This window comes from Lacerta agilis, chromosome 1 (assembly GCF_009819535.1).
Source record: "Lacerta agilis isolate rLacAgi1 chromosome 1, rLacAgi1.pri, whole genome shotgun sequence".
NCBI lineage: Eukaryota > Metazoa > Chordata > Lepidosauria > Squamata > Lacertidae > Lacerta > Lacerta agilis.
Window position 1 is genome coordinate 41,579,725 of NC_046312.1, and position 21,096 is coordinate 41,600,820.

At 44.3% G+C, this 21,096-nt stretch overlaps 1 protein-coding gene across 2 annotated transcripts in view; it reads right to left on the reverse strand.

Annotated features, from left to right (window-relative positions):
- Nucleotides 1–439: 439 nt before the first annotated feature.
- The window catches only part of LTK (leukocyte receptor tyrosine kinase), a 94,625-nt gene continuing 73,968 nt past the window's right edge, over nt 440–21,096 (reverse strand). For both annotated transcript variants that reach the window (XM_033145642.1, XM_033145641.1), the window contains 12 exons: nt 20,499–20,651; nt 19,186–19,296; nt 16,324–16,510; nt 15,106–15,196; nt 13,487–13,551; nt 8,230–8,359; nt 7,777–7,874; nt 5,464–5,556; nt 4,651–4,752; nt 3,878–4,012; nt 3,327–3,417; nt 440–2,091 (listed from right to left, as the gene is read on the reverse strand). In XM_033145642.1, coding sequence (XP_033001533.1) covers nt 1,339–2,091; nt 3,327–3,417; nt 3,878–4,012; nt 4,651–4,752; nt 5,464–5,556; nt 7,777–7,874; nt 8,230–8,359; nt 13,487–13,551; nt 15,106–15,196; nt 16,324–16,510; nt 19,186–19,296; nt 20,499–20,651 — 2,009 coding nt within the window. In that variant the 3' untranslated portion in view covers nt 440–1,338. The remainder of the gene's footprint in view (nt 2,092–3,326; nt 3,418–3,877; nt 4,013–4,650; nt 4,753–5,463; nt 5,557–7,776; nt 7,875–8,229; nt 8,360–13,486; nt 13,552–15,105; nt 15,197–16,323; nt 16,511–19,185; nt 19,297–20,498; nt 20,652–21,096) is intronic.

Genomic DNA, 21,096 nt, shown 5'->3' on the forward strand with positions numbered 1-21,096 from the left:
GATTTCTACAAAAGACCTAAAGCTAGTATAGATTAAGTCAATGAGAGGACATGGGTGACTTCCTATCAGAGTTGCTGAATTCAGAGGACGTGGTTCCCTAGACATGTTTCAAACATCTCGCTCTGAAGGGCAAAACACTACCTGCATTTCAAATGTGTGAGATGCACGAGCATTCATGACACTCTGAAGCCAATGAGAGCTATGTTGGATGCTTTCTTGTGTAAAAGGGGTTATGTGTCCCTGAATTAACTTGTGCAACAGTGGGCCTTTCTAATTCAGCAGCTCTCATTATATCCTGCAATAGACCAACATGGTTTCCAATTCATCTCTCCTCAGTTTACCTCACCGATGCTGAGTCTGTATACCTACCTCTAGAAGCTATTTTGTATATGTGACCCGAACAAACACCAGCTTTTTACCTATTAAGTCAGGATTCCCCTTCAGAATTAAAATACTTCTTGTTGGCCTTACTCCAAGTTAACAGCCTTTGTCACATTTCACCTTAGAAGAACTTTGAATATTATATACATCTATAAAAATCGTATCCTAAATTTCCAGCTTACAAAAAAGTATTCCTACTGGGGTGTGAGTTACTACCGTTGAGCAGAGTTCTGCATAAACAAAGTCCATTAAAAGGAAATGTCCAGTTCATTGCAGACAAAGCAGGCTAACTCCTGAGACTCCACAGGTCAGGTATCAATAACCGAACTAGTTAGTTTCTGTGGTGCAAAGCAACTTCTTTCAGTAATGAAAAAAATATGGTCTCAACCACTTGTTTCTTTAGTTTTCTCAGTTTTTAATGCTCTTCCCGAAGAATGCAGTTGTGATCTGATCCCTTCTTAACTTTCGCTCTGTTTCCTTGCGTAGACTCCTCTCTGTCTTTGTTATTCTTACTACATGTTTTCAGCTACTGTGTCCAAGGCAAACCCAGCTGATTTTATTTCCTGCTTGGTTGTGAGTGGTGAATCAGCTGGAAACCACATTTTGCAGACCACCACCCTACATAGGTAGCTCACAGTTCTGCCATATGAACATACCTAGTTCATATGAGGGGAGAGACCATTTTTCAGGGAGGTGATAGAGTGAATGTGAACACCTCCATGGACCACCATTCATTTCAACAGGAACTTCATTGCATCCTGCAGCCACCACCATTGACACCAGTAGTTTGGAGCCAACCAGCCTCAAGTACTCATTGGGCATGTGCTGGAGGCCAGAGCAAGACAACATTAATTCATCTGTTCCTAGAACAGGGAGGGAGGGGGGATGGCATTTTTTATTGTTCTTGCAGACACAACCCCAGGGTGGAGGCCCAACTCTTTGAAAAAGTGTTATATGTTATACAGGCGTAACACTCAGGTCATCAGATAAGGAGAGACCAGAGTCTCTCTCCCTTGACGTTTTTTCTGGCTTAAAGGAAAGCTTGCCGTCTCTGTGCAGGCTGGCACTCCTCAAAACTGTGGTTTGCTCCACTGCCAAAGGCAAAGGCCTGCCTGTTTCGCAGCAGAGATCATCGTAAGCGTAGTTCACATTGCCACATGGGAAATTCTGCAGCTTCACCAGTTCAATCCCTCCAATATCGATGTGAGGAGAGTGGTTCTGGCTTGGACATGAAGGTGATGCCCGAGAACTAGGGGAGGAACTGCAGTTCCCATCAAACCCTGAATCTTCCCGCTCTTGCGTTGTGTTGAGTTTGGAGCTGGGTTGGCAAACACCTTCCAGGACCCAGGATCCGTAAGTTGGGTTCCAAAGATTTTTGGTTTTATTCTTCAGCTTGTACGCTGGCTGGCTGGCAGACTCCAGTTTCTGGATCTGGGTCCCATTGCTGGAATCACTGGAGGAAGGCATGCTAGCTCCTCTGGCTATCCAGTTACCAAGGTTCTCCACCAGCAGCTCCTGTGGACACTGCCCATATTTGTTCCCTGAATCATGGTCTTCCAATGTTGTGAAGTTCACCTGTGGGGTAAGGGGAGAATCCCCCAGCAAAGGAACCTTCCCTGTGGAACTGTTTGGATGCAACATAGTGCTTCCTTCATCCTCTGGTGTTGGGCTGCATTCAATGGGCAGCTCTGTATTGATCACATCAGGGTCCTGAAAGACAAGCAAGGATATTGGACTTCCCAAATACTATCACTTTGATGGATACGGATGCTAACATGCTTAAAATACCAAACTAGACATTACCAACAGATACAGAGGGTGGGATTTGTGTCCTGTGAGCGCAACAATTTTTGCTTCTGCAATGAAACTTACGCATACTCCTCCCGCTGTGCATGCCCTACTCCCTCCCCAAATCTGCCCCAGAAGGTTGGGAAAACTCCTAGAACAGATTTGGGAAGCACATGGAGGAAAGAGGGAGAACATATTGTTACACAAGCAGAAATCCTTGCACTGGGTTTGTTTTGTTTTGTTTTGCAGTGGGATGATCACATAGAACAGGCATGTCCAACAGGTAGATCACTGGACGTCTGTGGTAGATCACCGGTAGATCAGTGGCACCCCCCAAAGAAGCTAAAAAACTTCGGCTCCCCCCCAAAAAACCTCAACGTCTTTGCCCTGCACCCCTAAAATGACCTGAACCACCAAAACAGGGCTTTCCTTCCTAAAAAAGGCTCAATGTTGCTTTCCTCTTCCCTCAAGAAGCTCAACAACTTTTACGTGAACCCCCAAAAAACAGGGCTTTCCTCCCTAAAAAAAAGTTCAGCAACTTTGACCTGAACCCCCCAAAAGGGGGTAGATCACTGCCAGTTTTTAACTCTGTGAGTAGATCGCAGTCTCTTGGGAGTTGGCCACCCCTGACATAGAACCATCAGGCACTCGGAACACAAACACTGTGTCAGCCTAGTACACTGACTAGCAGGAGCTGTCCAGGGTGCCTTCCAGTCCTACTTAGAGATGTGGGGATTGAACCTTATGGAGGCCACCTGCTTGCAAGGCAGAAGCTCTGCCCATGGAGCTGTATATTAAAACTGGAAAATCCATTGGTTGTGACTAGAGAAATGGTGGTTGACCCCTTTGTTGCCTGCTGCTTCCTCAGTGGTGGAGAGAAGTGATCCTTCCCTTTTGGCTGCGGCCACTTGTGGCACTGAATGCTGCTCTGAAAGGCCCCTGAATGTTCAGCAGCACAAGGGGCTGCAGTAGAAGGGGCCTATTATTACTCACTGGTGGAACTCAGTGGGCCTGAGGGAACAACAGACTGATCCAGTATAAGGTGTTTCCATCTGTTCAGGGGATGGATGGGCAGGCAGGGGAGACCTGGAAGGTTATAGAAAGTACTCTGGATACCCACCACCACCATCATGGAATCTCACAAGAATATTCCTGACCTGTGTGCAGTACTTGATCCTTTCCAGAATGGTCGAGAAGTTGGGTCGGTACTCAGGACTATGCTGCCAACACTGCGTCATGATCCGGTAACTTGGAGAAGAATGGCAAAACAAAACCAACATCAGGAAGATGAAGAGGGTAAAAATTACCTAGTTGTTTATTCCCTTTTGCACTTCAAAACCATGACTTGACTTTTGTGGGCCCTTCAGGGTTAATGATTCAGGTCACAAGCAGTTCTATGTCTTTGAGGTGACCCATCTGCAAAAAGCCAGAAATTGGGGCTGGGGCGGTGGACTCTGTCCTACAGTGGCCAAGTTCCCAGCTGATGGAAAAACATCTGACAACAAGACCATATAATATAATAGACCATTTAAAAAAAAGAGATGCAAGCAACTTTCACAGCAAATACAGTAAGGAATCTTCCTTGTTTTCTCTTCCTGGTACCCTCTGAAGAAGAAGTCGGAGAGAGGCAGGTGGTGGCAGAAGGAGAAAGAGGTTGGAGCTGACCGTTCTCACTGGCCTTATTTTGTAACAATGAAGACATACTCACACAGGCCCTGGGCAGTTCTTGGGTGGATCCATTCTTCCCCCACTGGTGACAAACTCCAGCACTTCCTGGTTGGTTTTGCAAGGGTAAGGCATATAGCCCAGGGAGAAGATCTCCCAAAGCAGAACTCCAAAGGACCTAGCAGAGAACCAGTGAATGCAATCCATTATCCTCCAGCTGGCACCTTAATAGTTTTATAGTTGCAAAGCACATGGCACAATGCTGCCCTTTCTTTTGCTTCTGTGGCCTCTGCCTTGGCTGGTCAGATCTTGGCCTTCCCCTCAAAGGAGATTGGAGAATCAGAAATGTGTTGGTAGCACCTTCTTAGGGTGGGATGCTGTCTGCTTGGTGGTCCCACACTAACGACCCTCCCTGCTTCTCAGTCCTCAGATCAATCACTGCAAGCCTATTGCTGCTGAAATGTTCATCCACACTTCTCCCAAGCCAGAGTTTATGCAAAGGCAACTACCGGTAGTTAAATACTGTTTCTGCAGCAACAGCCCAGCACTTCCAAATAACGCTGGCCTTGTTGTGAATTCATAGGATCAATTTCAAAATGGTCTACCTAACTCCATAGAGGCCTCATTCACACATCACTTTAAACCTCATTTAAGCTTCAGTGTGGATTAAAGATGAATGAACAGCATGCTGGTATGCAAGGTGAAATCTCAGTGCTTTTACTCTTCCCCTGTTCCTGCTATTGTCAGAAGCTGAGCCTAGGCTTAGCCTGATGTCTGAGCCTGGGCTTGTAGTGGCAATGCTAAGGCATTTCTTACCAGGTGTCAGTCTTGGAGGTGAATATTCCTTCCAGGAAAGCCTCTGGAGGCATCCACTTGACTGGGAGCATGGCTCTCCCCCCTTTGCGGTAGTAGCTTGCCCTGGCAGGCCAAAGAAAAAGAAATGGGGAAGGGGAAATTAAAGCCCACAGAAGTAGCTGAGTAAGAAATGTAATGGCCTGGTCTTCCCCACATTCTAGCATATACACAGGAAATGCAGTTAACACAAACAAATTTGAGTTTCTTTGGAAAGGCAGGAACATACACATTTCTTCTAACTGCATAGATGTAGGGACACAGGGCGATCACTGCTTTATACTGAGCCAGACCCATTGGTCAACCTCTCTCAGTATTGCCTGCACTGACTGGCAGTGGGATTTCAGGCAGGGAGTGTTTCACAGCCCTACCTGGGGACACCGGGGACTGAACCTCAGGTCTTCTACATGCAAGGCCGATGCTCTACCCCCTGAGCTACAGCCTTTCCTGGTTCTCCCCCCCCCCTTCTGTTGCTCTTACTCCCACAATGAAGTGCCTCTGAGATGAAGCTAAAGGAGGAGGGTCGCTTCAAGCACTGCTATGACAGTTGTGGGTGAGGCAAGATGTGTTGAGAAAAAGAACAAGAAAACTGCACAAGGTTGCAGTTAAGAACACAAGAGCAGCTCTGCTGGATCTGGCTAATGGCTCTCCTGCAATTTCCAGCAGGTGGTATTCAGAAACATACAGACCATGCTTGATGTCAGACATGCATACATGGCATTGATGGGATGTGGTAGGTTTGGCTTCGCTGCCCCCCCTATTGCTTTTATATCTTACCTGTAGATATCCCGGGCCATTCCAAAGTCGCCAATTTTAGCTACTCGCCCAGGCCCAGTGCAGGTCAGAAGGCAGTTCCTTGCAGCGATATCCCTGTGGAAGGACACACAAGCATGAGGTGGAAGCCGGGGATTTTGAAGTTCAAGTGGGCACCGTAAATACACACTTAAGGAAGCCATTACATAAAGCACTCATTTCCGCAAGGACAGGCCCTCCTGTACTGCTGGCAAGTTGTTTGCATTTTCTTATTCAAATGCCATTAACCATGAATGACTACTACTTGAATGATGGGGGCAAGGGAGTGAGTCCTGCTCCCATTTGTAATTAACCCCCAACTAAAAGTTTTCAGAAAGCTGCAGGAGGACCGTGACTGGTGGGACTTCTGGTGCCCGGTCAAAAAGGGTCACTTATCTCTCCATGCACTCCCTCTCCTCCTACACCTTTTCCCACTTGAAGCAAAAATGGAGCAAGAAACTGACCAACTCTGGGGTTTTTTAATGGCAAATGCAGAGATGGAGCTTGTAAGCAGGAAAACCTCTGAGATCTGCCATTTGAAGTAGCTGTTTTGCTACTTCACCCTAAGGCTAGTTCTGGTTTATGACAGATTTGTTAGGTGAGGAGGGTTTCCTGGACTAAATCTGGATACTCCTTCCCCACCCACAGTTAAATCAACATAGACCCATTCACACTCATTATCTATCCTTTTTTTTAGCTACTGAAGCTGGCATCTCTGAATACATGAGATATACTATTTAAATACAGCAATAGCCTCCTTTACTTCATTCATGGGCAAAGCTTGTTATAGATACATCTAGATATTCACGTCTACAAATGTCTACAAACACTATAACGCTGTAATTTCAAGGACAGAAGGAAACCAGGAACATATGTTGCAACACTGCCATCTAGTGGGCAAAAACAAGATACACCACTAGTACAGGAAGAAGGCTTCTCAAGATGAATGTTTAATATCAATGTACGCAGACAACTTATACTGAGTCAGACCACTGTTATTCCTAGCCCAGAACTGTTTACTCTGACTGGCTGTGGCTCTTCCAGTTCTCTGGCAGGGATCTTTTCTTACCATCTACTACCTGAACCTTTTAAATGGAGATGCCAAGGATTGAACCTGTGATTTCCAGCATACATAAAAGTATACTTTATCACTGAGATGTGGTTCATCTTTAAAAAGTTTTCAAAAGTACTGTATAAAGGAAACTTTATACATTTATCTGTTTCCCACTGAACTTCAGTAGAAATCTCACTCGCCTCTTATACGTTTTGTCTTTGAAAATAAAAGGTGGTTCCATTGTTTAACGACATGCAAATTCACACAATTTCCTTTGTTTTCACAAGGAAATAAGACATACCCACGGCTAACACCTGATCCTTCAGTGGAATGAACAGGACTATCTCAGGAATAGCTAGCAGACATAGCTCATCAGCATGGAATTATCTAGATTCCTAACGATGCATTTAGGGGGAATTAACGTGGGTGGTGCTGTGGGTTAAACCACATAGCCTAGGGCTTGCTGATCAGAAGGTTGGCGGTTCAAATCCCCGCGACAGGGTGAGCTCACGTTGCTCCTGCCCACCTAGCAGTTCGAAAGCAGGTCAATGTGCAAGTAGATAAATAGGTACTGCTCCTGCGGGAAGGTAAACGGCGTTTCCGTGCGCTGCTCTGGTTTGCCAGAAGCGGCTTAGTCATGCTGGCCACATGACCCGGCAGCTGTACGCCGGCTCCCTCGGCCAGTAACGCGAGATGAGCGCCGCAACCCCAGAGTCGGACACGACTGGACCTAATGGTCAGGGGTCCCTTTACCTTTATAACCATTTGATATAGATGCTGATAATGAGCTGGATGGAACTATGCAAAATGAGGCTTGCCTGGTGTCAGCCTCTGTGACCATCTCTGCCTCTGTCTACATGGTTTTCAGGAATTCATTCCTTTTCCTACTTGGAATGGGATGAATTTCAACCTGTTTTAAGGTATTAACTCAAAGACCACACTATGTCATTGTGTCAAAATCAACGTCAAATATGAAAAACAAAGCTTCTGTTTCAGATGGCACAACTCCAATCTGCCTTTGGAGATGTTAAGCCTATTTTTTTATTATTGTTTATTGTATTTATTTCACACCTTTTTCTCCAAAGAGCCACAAGCTCAAGGTGGTGTACATGGTTCTTCTCCTTTCTCATTTATTCCACACACCAACCCTGGCTTCTCTCTGAATAACACATCTATGACTCTTTGGGAAACAAGCCAAGAAATATAGCACATGGGAAATCATTATACAGGTAAGCCTCTCTTACCTATGGATGAAGTGGTTCTCCTCGAGATACTTGCAACCACAAGCAATGTCTCTGGCTATATTCAGCAGGTCCTGCATTGCCAAAGTGGATGGCTGATTCTGCCCATGAGAGAGAGGAAAAGCAGTAAGACATGGAGTGTGAGACACGGGAGCCTGGAAGGTACCAGTTTGAGAAGACTTTAAGAGTGTAGTTTTTTACACTGAACGTTTCTGCTTTATGTCAGTTACACAACAAGGCTTTGGTCCACTCACATGATTATCAGTGAAGCTTATCCTCCTACTCGCCCCAATAAATTTCTACTTCCTAACAGAATGAACTCCAGGAAGTCTGTAGTGAACAACTGTTTCATTCATGCTCCCTCGTGACCTGGAAATAGCCACTGGGTGGCTGAAGCTGGGCATCACCAGCAAGATCTCCAGAACAGCGCAAGGGGAGAAGCGAGGGTTGACTCACCACCCGAGGCCGGTTCTGCCGAAGGAAGCTCTTCATATCTCCACCAGTCATAAGCTCCAACAGGATGAAGCGAGGCAAAGTCTGCAGGCTCACCCCAATACACTGCACAATATTCTGGTGATTGAACTTGCTGAACCATCAGCCACCATGGAAGCATGGAAGAGAGGAGGGGGGGGGATGATTTGAGTGTTAGGCAGTCACTAAGATCCTTCACTTAATACCTTCCTAAACTCTGGTAAACTGAATGTTATCAATCTCACAACTCTAGGAAGTTTTTGGATTTTAGACCTGAGTTGCTGCAACCCACAGGTTATATAGGAAGCTATCTTGTACTAAGCCAGACAGTTGATTTTCCTAGATCAGTGATATCTACACCAGCCTGCCTTCCCTCATGGTTTTGGCCTACAACTCCCATCAGCCCCAGCCAGTATGACCAAGGGTCAGGGATTATGGGAGTTGTAGTCCAAAACATATGGAAGGGTGGTCAACACCAACCAGCAACAGTCAGCCAAATTTCAGGCAGGAGATGTGGGGCTTAGAACCTGGGACCTTCTGTATCCCAGGTATGTACAGGGTATACTAGGGATCTCCTTTAATGGAACTAAGGCCTTAAACCACTAGTTTTACTGGAGGGCTATTTCGAGAAAGGGATGGGGGAGGGCAGTGGGCCAGGCTCTCAGTGCTACTTTCCAAAGCGGTCTGCTGGCAAATCTTAAGGGCCAGTGCTGTTTCCATAGACCTCTCTTGGTTCTGTACTGGTACTCGTTGGTATCAATCAGGAGCAGGATTTGGCCCATAGGTTGCCAGTTGCTGATCAAAGCCATTAAAGAATAAATAGAAGGAAGTTTGAGGGAATTGCTTAAGCTCAGCAGGCATGATTAAGCACAAATATATCACAAGAAATAAATTAATTGGAGTTGTGAGTTAACTGAACTGCTTTAAAACTTACTGCCTCTATATTTGAGTGTTCCCTATTAGAAATGTACATGCAGCTTGAAAACACACATTAGTCCATCTAACTCAGCAGACAGGAGTGACACTCCAGGTTTGCAGGCAGGAAATATTCCTGGCCCTACCAGGCAATGCTGGATTGGAGCCCTTGACCCTCAGCATGCAAAACAGGTGTTCTACCACTAAACTATGACCCTTCCCCAGACCCTCTGGCAGCTTCCAGAGCATTGTGATTCAGCCGCATGCTGGCAAATTGATTTGGGGCTCTTGTGCAACAAGCCTGCTTCCAAAAACTTGGGTTATTTGTTTGTTTGTTTGCTTGCTTGCAGTAAGGAAAGTGATGGGAAATTAAGTGGAAGGCATGGGATGACAATCGATTGACATGATGTGATATAACCTCCCTGCAAAACTGTGAAAACAAATCAGAATGCACACTCAATAAACAGATTGTCTTTGAAACCTCTGCTACATTTTCTTCCATAATTTGAGCACTGGGCTTCTTTCTATACATCAGCTCCTGTCAGAAATCAGTGATGTTTGCAGGGAGAATTAAGAGGATGAGGTAAGAAAGAAACACACCAGAGGGCAGTGAGAGATATTTAGGGAAGTTTTTAATGACTGATGTTTTAATGTATTTTTAATCTTTTGTTGGAAGCCGCCCAGAGTGGCTAAATGGGTAGGGTATAAATTATTATTATTATTATTATTATTATTATTATTATTATTATGAGGAGGAGGAGGAGGAGAAGGTACCTGAGGGAGGGAGATGGCAAGGTCTTGAACCAGGGAATGGATTGCCACAATCCTGTTTTGGATTTGACTTGTGGTATCTCTGCCAAAAAAGGTTAGCACTACCTTTGTCTTAGAGGAATGCATTATGTTATTCAAGCAATAAAATGAAATTTCTTTCAATACCATCTGTGTTTTTCTGGCACCCACAAGTCAAGCACTCACAGCAAAACTTCCTTAAGAGGTAAGGCGGGGTGAGATGTGAACTTATGGTTTCCCCATGAGTGGGAGCAGCTAACAAATCAAACAAATGTGAAATTATCTCCAGGGCCAGGCAGATTTAAAAAAAACACACACACAAACAAAATGCATGAGCACTCCTTTGCCCAGCCTTGTCACTCAATGTGTCAGTTTGTGAGAGAGGCAGACAGTTGGCATCTGTTTGATCCTTGTGGCTTGTTGGAGCTGGAGGGTGCGGTGGGTGGGTCAGAGGCACTCTCCCTCAACTGCCTCCAGGAGAGTTTTTATTCCAAACACAGCAATTAAGGTTCATCTCTCACACTCACTTGGCACTTGGGATGTGTAAAAACCTGTAAGGCTGTTGACTAAGGTGTGTCTCACTCTTGTAGTCAAGTGGAACAAAACAAGCTGTAGTCAAGGGGAACAAACTTCAGGAATATCTGTGAGGAAGAATCACCTCAGGCCCATCTTTGGGCTCACCTAGAACACAAACACCTCATGCCATGGGAAAGACAAGTTCCCACTTAATCCATGTCATACATAATCTCTAAAGTGAGCCCTGTTACTGCAAGGGTTGCCCGTCTGGGGCACTCTAGATGTTGCCGAACTCCAAGGCCCATCACCCCCCCCAGCCAGCATGGCCAGTGGTGAGGGTTGATGAGAGTTGTAGTCCAGCAACACCTGAAGGGGACCACATTGGTAATGCATTACCCAGTGCTTCCCCCCCCTAAAAAAATGTTTTGACTCAAGAAAATAACCAAGAAAGGAAATGAAGCCACCGTCGGAGGTGGTAACAACGAAACTGACCAATCACCATGCTAGATTCCAACTCCTACTTCACACATTAAACACTCGCTTCTGTCTGAGACTCAGGAAACACCATGACAGGCAATGAGGCCGCCACTGGGGATAGCAACAGAACTGACGATTCACCGTGCAAGAGAAGAAACTAATTTTTTTTTAAATAGTTTCTTCTCCCGTTAGATTCACAAAATGTTTAGGAATATGCTTCCCCCTGCGTCCCCCAGAAAGAAGCACTGGCGTTACCCTGTGGCAATTTACGGACAATGTTGTGAGGAGCACCCATGCACCTTCAGCAACTCCCAGACAGGCACCATGCCAAACACAGATATTAAGGGGGCAGGGCCAATGGGGACGTGAGTGGCACATGTGCCAAGGTCCCACTGCTCCTTCATGCGATATCCCTGCATGTGAGTAAAGTAACTGGGTTTCGTTTTTATCTGTCTTGTGGCCCACTATCCCATGTCTCCTGAAAAAAGAAGCTGCTGGCAGATTAGCGGCTCAACAGCTTGTGTTTTTCAGCAGGGGGCTGGTCAACTGTCCCTCAGCCCTTGGGAAGTGTGCGGAATATATTTTGAAAAAAATAATGAACAAATTCATATGCCCCACAAATAACCCAGAGATGCATTCTAAATAAAAGGAAACATTCTACTCATGTAAAAACACGCTGATTCCTGGACCGCCTGTGGGCTGGATCCGGCCCCCGGGCCTTAGTTTGCCTACCCATGGTTTAGAACTTATTAGCTGAACCTTGGAATACTCCTAACCTTCCTGTCTTCTTTTGTTGTTCCTGTTTCTACACTGCAATCCCAAGCATGTTTACTCAGAATTAAATCCTACTCTGTTCACTGGGGTTTACTCTGAGGTAAAGATTTGTGGGAATGCAATGCCAGTCAATTCCTAGGCCTCTGTCGCCTGCAAATCCTGTCTAATCCTGCTTGTTTGCCTGGCTCCTTCGTCTGTCTGCCTTGCATTTTTCTGGTCCTGTCTAAATCTGCCTCCTTGATCAATCCCCACTCTTGACTGTGTTGCTTATGTTCTAGTGAGCCCGATGGTCTCTGTGTTTTCAGTAATTTCAGCAAGTTGTTGTTCCACATCCAGCAATAATTTCTGTGGTGCGGGTTTAGAAATTCTTTCCTGGTGAAATAATGACTTTGCTTCATACCTCAATGTAATTTTGGCACCAAGAAAGGGCCCTGTTATTTTCCTAGACTTCAAAATCGTCTGTATGGTGCTTCCTCTTTTGTATTATGGCACTTCGATGTTCTTGTTTGACAACATTTTCATTTTAACTGGTTTTATTTTAACTTCTTGTAAGGCAACCAAAGAACTCTAGGCAAGAAGGCTACTTAGAATTCCAAGAATAAGCCAAACCTTTAATCCTGAACTGACAAATAGAATACAAACATTATTTGTATGCTGCTAGGTTCTTTGAGCACATACAGTCTAACAGGTTTGTTTGTTTTTTTTACATCCACTGGAAGCTCAGAGATAGGCATGCCACTAGGGTGGGACATTCAAAAAGGGTATCAAAGAACATTCATTATACTGAAAGTTATTTTAGAAATTCCGTATGAAATAATTAAGCTTGTTTTTAAGACACGGGTTTTTGAGGGATAGGCTGGATATCTACTTGTGCAGAATATACAATGCTGCCATAAACAGAGTCAGGCTATTTGTCAGTCAAGCATAGTATACTCAACTCTTGAGGGGGGAACAATTATCCAGGGCCTCTAGTAGAGGCAGGATTTTCCTGCCATTTTACACCTGACCCATTTCAATGGGACTGAACCCGAGATCTTCTTTAGGCAAAACACCATGCATTCCACCACTGTGCTACGATGGTCACTTGAGTTGTGAGGATGGCATACCAGGAAGACTAGCCTGCCTGCATCTTCCTATTGCTCCATATGTGGAAGACTGATGCTGCAGAGCACATTCAGCCACTGAATGTTGTTGATGAATTGGAGGCATGTGAAACTGAACAGCAATGGTTTTTACACAACACTTTCTCAGCAGGAGCAGTCTGAGCAGTGTGAGCTTAGAAATTCAACTGGACCCTTGTTCAAGGTCCACAATCATTTGCAACATGCATTATTCCCGGTTCTGGGGGCGGCAGCGAGGGAACAGAGAACAGGGAGACTCAATTTCAGCAACCCTTCTAAAATATTTATCCTGGCTTACTATCTATGTATCTTGGCCCTGAATTGATTTTATGTAAGTGCTGTTGTTTTAAACTGTTTTTATATTTATTATTTTTTTAACATATATATGCAATTGTTTTGTGTTAGCGTTTTTATAGATGCAATTGTTTTAACTGTTTTTATATGTGGTATTATACTGCAAATCACCTCATGGGCAAAAATGCCTCATAAATGTAAGAAATAATAATAATTAAACGTTCAGCACAATATGCGCTTTTTAAAGGTTTCTGCTGCTGCGAACAAAGCAAGCCCACAGTAAAGTCTCCTGAGACGTATTTTATTTTCTAGCTATGTTTTTGTTAACTTCAAGGCAGATTTTTTAAAAAACACACCTGATTATCAGTGCTTCCATTAGGAAATCCATCTCGTCCTGTTCAGAACAGATTTCTGGCAATGTCTATTGAGAAGGAGAAGAAAAAGCTGAACCCATTACAAAGAAAATAGATTACTGGCAGGAGATAACAAGGAGCTGGAAGAGCTGAAGTCTTTAATCAGAGCATTTCTTTTCTTCATTTTGTCCTGCGTTTTAGCCTGCAAACACCCCCAAGGAACCTAGCACAATTAAAATACAATAAAAAAATCTAACAACTCTGAAAACAAATCTTTTTTAAAAACCACAGTATTATAACTTAGATGCCTTTTGCACGCATCTGATACTTAAGCCTCATTATCTATAACAAAGTATATTCCGATTCACAATGGTGTGAATTTTAGGGAACTATTCTGTGGAGTTTCTGAACAGGAATAATGGTGAGGGAAGGGGGGTGAGGGTGGAATATTTATATTCAAGTGGGTTTTCGGAGAATTTTTATGCTCACCCACACAAAGGCTGGCTACAATCTGTCTCTATATTATCAAAAATGGATGAAAGAAAATACGATTTTGCTCCATTTCTTCTGTTAGTCCTGTATTTCAGGGGTGGGCTCACTTTCTTTGTGAGAACTACTCACAAAACCCAGATGAATCAAGATAACTCCCCTGCCAGTTTCCCACTGCAAGGAAATGGAGGGACTGGTAGCAGGAGAGAGCCCAACCTAGCCCCCTTCCTCCTCTCTACACTCCACCAAGTCCCATGGAGAAAAAAATCCTGCACAGCAGTAAATGTACTGTGTGTTATTTCCTGCTGGAAAGCGTGCCACTTGTAGTCAAGTTTCATAATCCTTGGTAGCAAAGGTGGTTCTTTGTATCATTTGCTGCCAGAATAAAGGCATGCTGAGCCTCTTTGGAGCCCTACTCAGCCTGATAAACCTTCCCTCTTCTCCAAGGTATGTTTTTATGTCAGGGAAGTAGGAGTACAGTGGTACCTTGGGTTACAGACGCTTCAGGTCACAGACTCCGCTAACCCAGAAATAGTACCTCGGGTTAAGAACTTTACCTCAGGATGAGAACAGAAATCGTGTGGCAGCAATGGGAGGGCCCATTAGCTAAAGTCGTACCTCAGGTTAAGAACAGTTTCAGGTTAAGAATGGACCTCCAGAACGGATTATGTTCTTAACCCGAGGTACCACTGTACTGGCAAAGGTGAGTTGCAAGGCCTAATTTGAGGTAGACTTAATTGAGAAGGCTGTTCCTCTTCTGAATTGATTCCATAAGCAAATGTGATAACATTTTTGAAGACCCATGCTTCAAACAATAATCCAAACCCATCAATCAATTATTATCTTAATTGGAGGCCCTTGTCCTAGTGCTCCCTCCACAACTTTTGGACATTACCTGAATCACTTCTACAAAGATAGGAACTTTTCTGTGGTGGCATCAACATAAATTTGCTTCTTTATCCTTTCTACAATTATTTTGCTACACTAAGTCCGGTTTCTTTTTCCCAATGACTTATTTTATATCTGTAAGTCGTATTGACTACCACTGCGGCAGAAAAGTGGGATAAGGATCTCACAAAGGAATAAAATAGCGAACAAAAATCTTATTTCTGCTCATTGATGTGCACACTGACCTTGATTGCCACTTGTAGTGGGCTGGGATCCCCGGTGATTCCAACCACTGTCCCTTTGTAAACTTCACCAAATGCCCCGTGTCCAAGTGCCCTGAAAGTGCGGGGGGGGGGAATAAAACATACATTACCTCGTGCACAACCCATGGGCGTGTTAAGCAAACACTGCTGTATTCCCAAAAGAAGGAAGATCCAGGTCAACCAAAGGCCCTGCCATCAAATATGAGGCAGGTGGCAACTGAAGAGAGAGAGCCTTCTTGGTGGTGGCATCCTGTTTATGAAATTCACTCCTTAGACTAGAGAGGATTGTCTGGAGTCTACTTTGCTATCCTCGCAGTGTCATTGAAGGGGTTAATTAGCTAACCTGTATATATTTACCTGAATGTATTGTTAGTCCAGAAGTATGAAATAACTTTTTAAGCTTTTCTTTATGAAACCTCTCTGTAAAGCTGTGAACTTTGATCTGCATTGCACTTCTTTCTGGCAAGCTATGACTAAGAGTCTGGAGATAACAGTAGAAGGTCGACCTTGCACAGAAAGGAACTGACTGTGTAGGTCAGAGATAGGATGGCCTTGCTGGAGTGCGCATGAACCAACTCAGGGCTAAATGTCCTTCTGCCTTATATGTACAACAGGAAATGTTCCTTAAATGGACAAGGATGTACAAGAGGCAGATTCCTGGGGTGGGGAGAGCCAGAGAACTGTCTATAAGAACTGTCTGAAAATTGACTGTTTTGCACTTGCTTGGCTGTCTGAACACCGCAGGCACCTCTGCATGCAGAAAATAAATCTTTCTCTCTCTGAAGCCAGCAGCCTCAGGTGTCTTTTCTGCTTCCATGTTTTCTCAACGGGTGCAACCGTAGGAACCCATAGGGGCAAATAAGGCTCCATCATGAAAAGACTGTTTCATTTCTTTGAGCATTTTCTGTTTCAGCCTGACACCCGGGGAGGTGGGGAAGGATATCCAAATCTAACGTGTGCAAAGAAACCTTAAGCAATGTGTGCAACACTCTGCACTAACTTGGTGGATACAAAGGGTCTTCATTTCAGGTATAACTGAGTGCTGTGCAGGCCTATTTGTATAATCAAAGCATTTGGTACAGGATTAGGGTAACATTCTAAACCTTCTGGTTAGCCTGTTGACATCAGAGCCACTAATATTAAAACAACGCCCCAACCTCTGCTAGGATCCCCCTTCCTACGTCAGCAAGAACGCATTACCGGAGAAGGGAGATGTTCTTCCGCGGGATCTCCTTGAGTTCACTGAGACTGGCTGCCTTTCCTGCAAAGGTGTAGTTGGGGTTGTAATCCGTCATGATAGTGGAAGTGCGGATTTTGCTCAGATTGTATTCTGGGCTTTGGAGACGGGCCCTGGCCCCTTCAAGCTGCTTCTTCTTATGATGATAAACTGAAGAGAAAAGTTCACAGAGATAAAGGCTGAAATAACCAACATCTGAGAAGAGCAAAGTAATGCCCATAGTAACTTTCCAATGTTTCCCCTGGACGTTCTTTTGACTATTTAAACCCTGTTGTTTTTAGGCAGGATTTGCTCATTTACTGTGATCATTATTATTATTATTTTTAATCATAGACAAGCAAGCCTGTCTAGGTCATCAATGCCCAAACTTCTACAGGCATGGATAGGCTTGCCTAAGCAAACATCTTTTAAGCAGAAATAACTTTAGTTCCTGAAATATTTGTGACTGTGAGCTGTTGCAAAAAAATAAAAATAAAAAATAAATAAATCAGCCACCTGTGAATCCGCAGAACATAAAAAGGACAAAATAGAAAAGCTACACTGTTCAATCAAGCTAAAAAACACTGTCTTTATGCTTCTGTAAAATCCCTGATGAAAAAAGCAACTTGTGACCTCTTTTCAAAGGTGAAAAAAAGAATTCAGAAACATCAAAACACACTGATTATTTGCTGCTTGTGGCTAATAACTGATCTGAGGTAATCTGGATTGGAACAATGTGACACGTATGCATACAAAGCTCTGATCAGCCCCCCACCTGGCCATACACACAGGTATTTTGTGTAAGAAATTTGTGTCAAGACATCTAATTATACAGCTCCCACAAAACATTTAGGTAGACCTGAAAGGTGGGCTAGGGTTTTGAATGTAAATGCAAACACAACTTGCTGAATTATTTTCTTCACTTCAGAAAAGGGCCCTTAGGTCAAAACATTGTCAGGAATCTTTTACTGAGACAGGCCTTTTTTTAAAAAAGCTTGATCAAACAGTGCAGATTTATAACAACGATTTTCTAGTTCATCTTTTCTGTATACCACACCTGTCAAGTAAGAGATGGGATTTATTGTCCCAGCAGTGTTGACCCTTGCTGCTAAAACATGCCATACTTTGAATCTATTCCCACATCTTTGTAAGTGGCTTGCTCCCCAGAGGCAGCAATGACAGGTTGACCTCATTCACTTGAAATCATAGAGTTGGAAGGGACCCAAGGGTCATCTAGTTCAACCTCCTGCAATGCAGGAATCTCAGCTAAACCTCCACAACCTCACCCTGTTGACCCAGGTTAAGCTTGTGGTCCACCAAGACCCATAGATCCTTTTCACATGTACTACTAGTAGGCCCGGTGTCCCACATCCAATATTTGTGAATCTGGTTCTTCCTGCCTAAGTGCAGAACCTTACATTTGACCCTACTGAAATTCATTTTGTTAGCTTGGGCCCAGTTCTCCAATCTGTTAAGGTCATATTGAATTCTGATTCTATCTTCTACAGCATTAGCTGCCCTTCCCAGTTTGCTGTCATCTGCACATTTGATGAGCACCCCCTCAATTCCTTCATCCAAGTCATTTATAAAGACATTGCACAACAATGGGCACAGGACAGAACCCTGTGGCACCCCACTTGTCCCTTTTTTCCAGGTTGACAAAAACATTGCAAAGTTCAACTAACCAATAGGCTAGCAATGGAGGTAAAAGTTGTACATGCTGTACACGTATCAGCAAACTTAGCATACTTTCAGTTATCCTGTTCTCTCCCTTCTCCTTTCTCTTTTGTACCTTGAGTTTTAGAATGTGACCCTGTGTCACAGGGACAAACAGAAGAAGACACCTTCACCCCGGTATGGTTCCCCTTCATCACACACACAGCCCAACAACACAATGACAAAAATCTACCGAAAGCATACAAATCAATATGACTAACCTGATCAAAAACACCCACCCACCCCACTCATACAGGAAACCAAAAGATCACCACAGCCAACCACAAATGAACAATCACACCCTACGCCAATCCTGACCTCTCTCACCGCCAAAGAAGCACAAGCGAACAACAGAGAACCTACACAAACAACGCTGACACCAAACCCTACATATATTAAGTAAAATAGAAACATTGTCACCCCACCTCACCCATCTCCCCATCCCACCCACCTCTTTCCCCCTTCTCTCCCTAATGTCTCAACAACCAAAACTGATTTGTAAAAATGTTACATGGGAAAAATACGAGAGAGACATTGCACACACCTTTGTAAATCAAGAAAATCCTTAATAAAAATTAATTAAAAAAAAGAATGTGACCCTGTTTACAGGGACTGGTTATACATTTATCTGGACAGTGTGCTGCATTTTTATAAGTACACAATATATTTATGACTACTATTGTGACTTATTTATTAAAGAGTCCAATAATGCTTAGGTTCTGTGTGATGCTGAGCAGCTCTTGGTCCTTTGAGGAGTCAACCATTGTCTTCCAAACACTCGGCAGCCTTCACAGGATGCCTTTATAAAGGGTAGGAAAAGGTCAGAAATGTGAATGGCCAAGATGAGCAAATGCACCAAGAAGAAGAAGAAGAGTTTGGATTTGATATCCCGCTTTATCACTACCCGAAGGAGTCTCAAAGCGGCTAACATTCTCCTTTCCCTTCCTCCCCCCACAACAAACACTCTGTGAGGTGAGTGGGGCTGAGAGACTTCAAAGAAGTGTGACTAGCCCAAGGTCAACCAGCAGCTGCATGTGGAGTAGCGGAGACACGAACCCGGTTCCCCAGATAATGCCACTCTTAACCACTACACCACACTGGCCAAAAGAAGTGTAATCGATGCTTCTTACCGAACGATAGGCTGCCGCAAGTGAGAGCCATTCCAAGCACCACAATCACAGCAATCACAGCCAGGAGGAGTGAGAGAGGCAGTTGTCCTTCTGGAATTGGCTCACGGAGAACTGGTCAAAACAAAACTATAATTCTACATCATCATACGCCCACAGCTCCTATGCAATGTTTCTGGCAAAGAGAACTGTCAAACACATTAGTCCAAGAGTCCTATCTAATCCAGTGCTCTGTTTTCTAACTGTGGTCAATCACAGGACCCTGTGGATCACATAAATTAGGGCTGGAGAATGTGCAGCTAGGTAGATGTTGCCGGACTACAATTCTGATCATCCCTGACTGCTGATCCAGCCGGCTGGGACTGATGGGCATTGGAGAAGAGAAGAGGAGACCATAGTCATGGAGGGTTATAGGTTCTCCAGGTCTGCCATTAGCAGAGCAAAATGGAGATGGCCATCCCTGAGACTTATAACCAGAGGTCTAGAGCCTTTGAACGTGATGGGTTTCATTTAGACATTCTGACAAACAGCCATTGGTATGCCCATCCCACAGAAGTAGTTATGACAGGATGGGCGCATTGGTGACAAATAGATCTCCTAGCAAAATCTAATAGCAATCAATAGTCATAAATCACCGTGAAACAAACATGGTAATGAAACAAAATTAAATGGCTGCATCATTTTAAAGTCCATATGTCCGCTAACCATGCACAAGAGGGGAGTCTTTATGGAAACAATGTACCCCAAATTATAAGATGCACTTCAGAAAACAATCTAGGTTAAGTCCAGTCAAAAGCGACTATGGGGTTGTGGCACTCATCTCACTTTCAGGCTGGGGGAGCCAGCATTTGTCCACAGACAGCTTTCCGGGTCATGTGACCAGCATGACTAAACTGCTTCTGGGGCAACAGCACACCATGATGGAAGCCAGAGCACATGGAAACGCCATTTACCTTCCTGCAGCAGCGGTACCTATTTATCTGCTTGCACTTGTGTGCTTTCAAACTGCTAGGTTGGCAGAAGATGGGACAGAGCAACGGGAGCTCACTCCATCGCGGGGATTCGAACCACCAACCTTCTGATCGGCAAGCCCAAGAGGCTCTGTGGTTTAGACCACAGCGCCACCCGCGTCCCTAGAAAATCTACCTCAGTATTGTCTACAATGACTGGCTGTGGCTGTCTAGGATTTCAGACAGGGCTCACTCTTAGTCCTACCACTGAGCTATGGCCCTTCCTCTGGTTCATGGTATAAGGCCAGGAAAAAGCAAGAAATGATTATTATTATTTATATATTGGGAGGGTGTTCCACATTTTACCTGTGCATGATACATTGTCACTGGCCAAGGTGGCCCCGACTGCACAAATACAGATGGGCAGATGGGCGTCAGGAGCCTGCTTGCAGATACCGGACTGGCAGTGGCTGCAATTCACGTAGATATCAATCTCCACCTCGCCATGACTCTCCATAACTAAATGAGAAGGAAATGGATACACACGAGAGTTTAGATTTTTCCTAAGCTCACATCTCAGACTAGATGATGCAGCTGTCATTCCCTAAGGAAGGGAAGATAGTGACAAGTGAGAACTTCCCTGTTATACCCCCTTATCTATTCTGTAGCTCCTACTTAGTGGGGTAGGAGAGCTAAAAATAATGTCAATATATTTCACATCTGGCAAACAATACGCCCCTTTGGTTTTGGATAGTGCATGGCTAATGATAAAGGTAAAGGACCCTTGGATGGTTAAGTCCAGTCAAAGGCAACTATGGGGTTTAGCACTCATCTGGTGTTCAGGCCGAGGGAGCCAGCATTTGTCCACAGACAGCTTTCCGGGTCATGTGGCCAGCATGATTAAACCGCTTCTGGAGCAACAGAACATTGTGATGGAAACCAGAGCACATGGAAATTCCGTTTA